The 7,384-nt window shown below is 38.8% G+C and overlaps 1 protein-coding gene across 1 annotated transcript; it reads right to left on the bottom strand.

Annotated features, from left to right (window-relative positions):
• Positions 1-1,259: 1,259 nt before the first annotated feature.
• On the bottom strand, positions 1,260-4,936 carry LOC137999094 (uncharacterized). Its single transcript, XM_068844928.1, has 3 exons — positions 4,821-4,936; positions 4,365-4,678; positions 1,260-2,839 (listed from the first exon to the last, which is right to left on the bottom strand). The coding sequence occupies exons 1-3, from the start codon at positions 4,840-4,842 to the stop codon at positions 1,694-1,696; spliced, it is 1,482 nt and encodes a 493-aa protein (XP_068701029.1). The 5' UTR covers positions 4,843-4,936; the 3' UTR covers positions 1,260-1,693.
• Positions 4,937-7,384: the final 2,448 nt, after the last annotated feature.

Below are 7,384 nucleotides of genomic sequence, written 5' to 3'. Positions count from 1 at the left end.
TAGTGCGTCTTCGAAGACGCACTAAAATAGATTCTTCGTCCAGACGCATAATGCGTCTTGTGCCCGTCTTTATATTAGACGAATTTAACGGACGTAGAAAAAATGTTTGCCCAAGTTCGTCCCAGACGTCATTATTTTCATCACCATAGTAATTTACTCACAGAAGGCATTGAGCTCTTCAAGACCTTCAAGAGTTGGCCGACAAAATTGTAACATTAGTATAGTTATCTCTGGAAGCGTTTTGGCCACAAATTATATAATGCAGTGAGATATTAGCCATCAAAAACTGAGAAATTATCAGGAGGAAACATACAAAACGTTTTGGGCATATCTTGCTTAAATACTCATACAACACACTTACAAAAGTGCTTTGATTAGATTATTACGCACTTACCCTCTAAAGGCAAATCCAAAATAAACTCATAAACAATTAACTAGCCTATCATCTTAGCTTGAACGTTTCCTCATCTCCTCCATGTCTAACACAACAAACCCATCCTAACTTTTGTAACACAGCAATGACATAACTTGTTAAAATCAAGATTTTGGTCATGACAGTTTTTGCAAGTAAAAAACTACATCCTTGTGCCACAATACACATGATAATATTATTCAAGCTATTTACAGAGTCAAACGCTTTCTGATTGGCAGATTTAATTGATGTCTTTCTGTTTATTTGAGTATTAAACCATATCTGACAAGAAATAGATAAAGGAGTTTAGCTTCTAAAGAAACTGTTGTGCTGCATCAGTGCCATTGGGAAGTGAAAAAACACAGAAATGGGTTTGTCAACTGACTTGATGTGCTAAAATTGACCACCATAAAGAAATTCAAAAACTGATGTTTCAAGCATTAGCCCTTCATCAGAGCAAATGGGCTCTAACAAAGAGTTGATGCTCAAAACTTCTGCTTTTAAATTTCTCTGCAGTGGTCAATTTACCATATCATGTCAGGTGATAAACCCATTTCTAGTCTGATGTGATGCATCCACCAAGTTTAGCTTCTCGGATGGGAGCCTCCCCAACAGTACCTTTAGGAAGAGAACAGAGTCCCCTAAAATTAACTGCATGTGTTAATGAAGCAAAATGTATGGGATAAACCGGTATTTCTTTTATCTGAACGTTAATTGTAAATTTAGCCTACCAATAGTTTTGCATCATACAAACTGCAGGCACAAAAACTATGGGTTGTTTGAGAATTTAAATACAGTAAACAATCCACACTATAAATATAAAGGCAACATGAAGGACAAAAAGAAATTACTCTTGTTAGTCATTTTTAATGGAAAAAAGAATATTTTACATCTATCAAAACGTTCATACATTATTTACTAGATAAATTAAAGTTCCATAGAAGACCTTGAGGGGTTTACTTCTAACTTTCTAATAACTACCTCAATTAAAGGTTTATGAAAGGTTTACAGTTATCTTAATGTAGTGTTTTCTATTGAAAATTGTTCACATTGAAGATGAAGTTACAACTTTATACAAGAGCATACAAACGTAATTTATACTTGGTCAATCTAGGACCAAGTAATAAAACTACTGTTATGAAATTCTTTCATTTGGAAAGGAATTTCTAACTATTTCTATCTACAATCTGCAATAAACTACTTAAGATTAAAGTCACAAAGAAGAGGAAGTACACATTCATGTCACTGACCATCATATTTACATTTTGGTTTAAATAAAGCTCAAAATGCCAGCAATGGATTTGGTGGTTTGCTTGCAGAAGTTGCAAGAGCACTTTGCTGTTTATTTTCTCTCGCTACAGCATCTAAAATTCCAGGACTTGAAGAGCAGCGTGGAAGACTTCCTGATGGCTGGTTTATTTGCTTAAATAAAGAAAACACCAAGTTTTGTGGCTCAGTGGGATGTCTAATGCGCTTCTCTGCTTCCATTTGTTTTCTCAGCAGCAACAGATTGTGCCTTGCATCTTCATCTCCCGCTTCAGCTGCCATGCGGTAATAGCGAGTTGCCTCCGTCTTGTTGACACTGAACCCACCAAGACCATTTTCATAGAAGACACCCATGTTGTACTGTGCTCCAGTGTGACCATGCAATGCTGCAGACTTGTACAAATTAGCTGCTTTGCACATGTTCCTCTCAGTGCCAAGACCACGTTCATAGCAAACTCCCAGATGGAATTCAGCTGATGGATCTCTTTTACCAGCAGCCATTTCAAGGTAGGGTATTGCCTTTGAGTAATTGCAGTGGTTTGAGGACTCATCCGCATAATACAACCCTAGGTATAATTGAGCTTTGCACAAGCCATTTTCAGCGGCTTCTTCAAGAAGTTTCAGGGAATGCTGTGAATCTTTAGGCAGGCCACCAAGCCCTTCCATATAAAACAAAGCTAGATTATACATGGCACCAGTTTGTCCCTGGGCAACTGCATTTTTATAGCACTCTGCTGCCTTAACAAGATCTTTGTCAACCCCTTTTCCAAGCTCAAAGCAAAGACCAAGGTTAAACTGTGCCAGAGGATGGCCTCTTTCACTAGCTTGGGCAAAAAGAAGATATGCCTTTTCATGTTGTTTCATAGATGCAAACTTGATTCCTAGCTTGTTCTGGGCAGCAGCTGTACACTCGCTAAAGTTTGATTGGAATGATGCTATAGCTTCATCAAGGGCATCAGTCGGCTTGGCATTTCCTATATGAGTTTGAGATCTCTCTGTTATAGGGATTACACCCAAAGTAATGTATGGTTTGTTAGCTAATATTCTTGAGAGTACTTGAGATGGAATTTTGTACACATTCACATGAAGTGGAGACTTTTCATCTGTGAGAAACTTGCGACAAGCAAGGAGACTGGACAATGTAAGAACTCCGTTGCACCACTGTTAAAAACAAAAACAAAAAATGCAACTAATTTAATGCAATGCTGGCTATTCAGTTACAATTCCTGTCAGGGCTTCCTTTCCCAGCAAATAAGAGAACTAGTTTGGACAATTACTTGTAATAATGGGAAAAAATCAATAATAGAAATGATAAAGCATCAGGATTTCTCAGTGATGAAAAGAGCAATTTCAGTGGTGAACTGACTTATGCCAGCTTTGGCCATCAAATCAATGCAACAAAAGAAGCTTTGATCAAAAATGAAATAAAATCAAACCTATGGAGTACAATCAACACAGTCCGGAAAGAGAACGTAATAGAACTTACAAGAGAAAAGATGAAATGTCATATCATTTGATTAATTATATAAGATAATTACATGACATAATTTCAGTTGAAACTTCCATGATTTTGAAAATACAGTGTATGCTGCAATGATTAACTTTCTTTGCAACTTTTTTTCGTTTGTTGTTTTATCAGCCCTTTTAACCATAAATGTACATTATCTTTCATTAGAACTGCTAATGACTTCAGAGGTATTTTTGGTAATCAAAAGACATTCAATCCAGTACCAATTTTTTTCCTGTTAATTGAGTTCTGGTATGCTGGCAGTGAATTAATCAATTTTGCAAAAAGCTTCGTCTTGGTCCTTAAACACACAAAAAAAGAACTTAGCCAATATCCAGCCATCTTGACCTCACGCTTGGTCAATAACCTTTTTTTATTATATGACTAGCTCCGTGAGCGGGCAAGATGAACCAAATCGCGCGCTTTGATTGGCTACCCGAGCGGGCAAGATGGAGCGATGCTGCCCGCTCGGGATTTCTCGCTTGGTCCCGCAAGATCAAAGATCATTTTTTGGTGTTTTAAGTCATATAATAAATCCTTTATTGACCAAGATTGTTCGGTCAAGATGACTGGATATTGGCCTCGTTCTTTTTTTGCGTGTTTATGGACCTTGACTTCGTCTCGGTCCATAAACACGCAAAAAAAGAACTTGGCCAATATCCAGTCATCTTGACCTCACGCTTGGTCAATAACCCATACATATTGTTTCTAATCCCAACGTGTGACCAACATGCTAAAGAATTAGGTGGTATTGGAAAACCACAAAGTTGACAGAAACTACTTGATTGATGTTGTATTTTAATTTGATGGCTAAGCTGCATCAAAATATATTATTATTATTGTCTCTTTATCACAGTCTTTGATGATGTCTTTTTGTGCGTCAGCCGGGCGCAAACCATGCACCTAGAGCATCAGTCACGCATTATTATTGTTTATATTGATGACGCAATCGTCATTTTGAAGCATTTAATGAATGCAAACTTCGAGGGATGCTTTCAGTTGTGAATAGCACACCAGATTACAGAGGCATTAATTTGAAACATTTTCTTTTTATTTGTCACCATTTAAGAACGTTTACGAACAATTGGTTCGACACATGTACAAAGAACGATTCTGGAATCTGGCGTTAAATAGGCTGTAGGGAAATACCACAGTAACTTTCAATTTCTCTGAACTTACCGATCGAACTTCATCAGAAAATGGATTCGAAGTATCTTCATCCTTCCCTCGAGCAAACCGGGTTGAAAATCTGAGTGCTCGGGATTTTTCATTCTTCGTTAACAGTCCCAATATCAAGCGTTGGATGTTAAAGCCCACGTGAAAGTTATCGCCATCTATGTAGGTGTTTAGCACAAGTTTCCTGTGATCTCCAACGCGCTGTGTAGAGCTGCAGTCTTTCTGTTCGTCTAGAGTTGTTTTTGTCTCGTCTCCCTTCTCAGCAGATGATGGAATCTGCCCAAGGCAACGTGAGGAGTTCGATGTACTTTTTAGTGCTGCGACAAAAACATAAAATTTACTCTAATTGAGTTTTAAACATTATTGTCTCCAGAATCCAATCTCTCTCGCGTTTCACGGTGCCCTAGTTAAATAAACTCATCTTCTACAAATTGACAGATAAATATCAACAACACCCACCTTTTCTTAAAGCTCTCCACATTATTATGTATCCAGAAAGTCACAATTATTAGAAAGAATTCACACCAGCTGGAGCTCTCGCCATTGCCGGTCTTCACCCGGTCATCGGACCCGTGACGTCATTTTCAGGGAGCTGATTGGGTAACATTACAGGAACTACGTCATTCGCCGGATTGAATGGAAACCAATGGAAACGAACCTCCAAGAATGGCCCAACAGTACAAAGTACGATAACACGATGGGGTAAACGAGGGGGTAGTATATTTTTCGTATTTCGTCAGGCACGGCCTGACTTCTTCAGGGAGCAAGTTGAAGAAGTCAGTCTGGGCCTGACGGAATATTGGAAAAATATACTAGCCTCAGCCGCAACAGCCAGTCTTGCTCTCCAAGTATATGAAGTTAGGTGACGTGATCACTAGCTTCATATGCCAACGACTTACAGACCCTACCCTAACCTACTTGAACATGTGCGGGAAGATTTCCCTCGGACATCGGGGCCCAGCACAGATCTTCTTCGGTTTCTTAAGCCCTGGCCAAACAAAGTGAGAGTTGATGAGAGTTGACGAGAACTGAAACTCTTGAGAGTCGATGACAGTTGGCCAAACGAGAGCGAGAGTTGACGGGAGTTTGTCGAGAGTTTCACGAGCGAAAAAAAGGAGAGAGCTTGGGAACCACCCTGGGAAAACCCATTCTGAGGTAATTATGGCGACTAGCCAGAGCCACACCGGTTGACACACCGGTTAAGGATGGTGCCTACTATTGTTATTGCGCATACGTTCTGCGCATATCGAGATACTCGGGTTTCCTATCGGTGATGCTTACCAAGACAGTGATTGTCGTGTCGTCTACGTATTTCCAAAGGTCGACGCAGTCAACTTGGAGGTCATTTATCATAATTGTAAACAACCAGGGACCCAGCTTGGTCCCCTGGAGAACACCCGCTGGGACCTGCCCCCACTCGGAGTAGCAATCTTGTCAAAGTTTTACCCTAAATATTCTTGTACTTTGGCCATTTCAACTTAATCAAAAACATAAAACAAACAGCGGCTACAAACATAATCAGTTGACATAATGATAAAATGCATTTTACTTTGGACTTGACGTTTCGTATGCTACAACATACATCTTCAGAAGTGACGGTTGAACAATTTCAAATATGATATATATAAAATTAAGAAGACTGGTAACTAAAGAGAATAAGATAAAAATAGTAAGATAAATAGATAGCAGTGAAAACTGACCGTTTAATAAAGCCACAGTTTTTCACTGCCAACGTTTTCGTTTAACGCTGGTTTAAGGTCACGTGTTAATAAAGTTTCCTTTATTTTACGGTGCAAAACAGAGCTACCATTTGCTAAAACTTAAAAATGGTCCCATTTTATGTTGTCACCTGTTTTTTTTCCAGGGGAGGAGGCGGATATGCACAGGCTAGGCAACGGTAACGAAGTGTCCCCATGCTCTCCTCCCCGGCCATCTTCATCAACACTCACATCTGGGAATACTAGCAACTCCGGCCCTCGACTAAAGACAAATGGCTGCATTTATCCTTAGCAAAAAAAAGCTAACCCTTACCTTCTTGCTAGAAATAGGTAGCAAATATACTTGGATCTAAAGGGACATTTCGTGTTTTTGATCGAATTTAAATTGCGGGTGCATTTCTGGACTTAAGTGAATTAACACCATTTAAAAATTTCTCTTTCATACATTTCATGTAGGTCCTGAATCGTCAGTCTTGATTACAACAAATAATTTCCGGGTCCCATTTTACAATGACCAGTAGCTTAGGTTTGTACAAATAAGGAAGATAAAAGGGGCGTGTTTTGGGGAAAAAATCCTCAAAATATATGGACTTTTTCAATGAAGCAAAGGTTACCGTACTGGTGGTTGCTTTTGCCAAGCTGATACCCGTTAAATTCATTATTTGTCCCTGGCTCTACAGATGAAATGTAAGGGGGACATTGGCCCAATTACAAGACCAAGAAGTCTAAATGTCATACATGAAATTGAGTTTATTAGAAACTACATATTGAACATAACTGTGATTGGCGTGGCTTACCACCATGACATATACCCTCTTCATCTTTATTTCAGTGTTATGTTTTTAACCCGAAACCTGTCACTGTTGCAAAAAAATGAGAAAAGAAACCAGAACTTTAAATTTTCTTGAAGAAAGACTCTATCATGAATTTTCAAGGGAAACTCGTGAAATTATTTGAATTTCATTCTTTAAACAGGAAAAACTGAGGGACTTAACAGAAACTGCAGAATTTCCTATGCCTGTGAATTTTAAAATGAACAATGATTTCTATTAAAAATTTAAGTCGATCACCTAAGAATTTTGTTAGCTAGAACATGGGAGTGTTGTGGCGCGTTTAAACCCAGTGTTGAGATATTTCTGAGGGCTTGGGAAAGGATCGGAGACGATCCCGAGAAAAAGTGTTGTTTAGGTACTCAGGACTTTTGAAGCAAATCAACATAGGGCGCGATTCTTTTGTCAGAACTGGCCGACCAGACCCATCAGTTTGCGAAGAAAATGCAACAATTTGAAGGAACACTTGCATGAT

Source organism: Montipora foliosa, chromosome 4 (genome assembly GCF_036669935.1).
Source record: "Montipora foliosa isolate CH-2021 chromosome 4, ASM3666993v2, whole genome shotgun sequence".
Classification (NCBI taxonomy): Eukaryota; Metazoa; Cnidaria; class Anthozoa; order Scleractinia; family Acroporidae; genus Montipora; species Montipora foliosa.
Note: the sequence above shows the minus strand (reverse complement) of the source record. Positions and strands in the feature narration are given on the sequence as shown.

Bases quoted from the DNA above. Each gene is read 5' to 3' on its own strand.
- LOC137999094 (XM_068844928.1), bottom strand. From the start codon at position 4,842: ATGTGGAGAGCTTTAAGAAAAG. The intron at 4,679-4,820 runs GTGGGTGTTGTT...TTTTTGTCGCAG, and splicing joins GTGGAGAGCTTTAAGAAAAG to CACTAAAAAGTACATCGAAC. The intron at 2,840-4,364 runs GTAAGTTCAGAG...TGTTTTTAACAG, and splicing joins TTTCTGATGAAGTTCGATCG to TGGTGCAACGGAGTTCTTAC.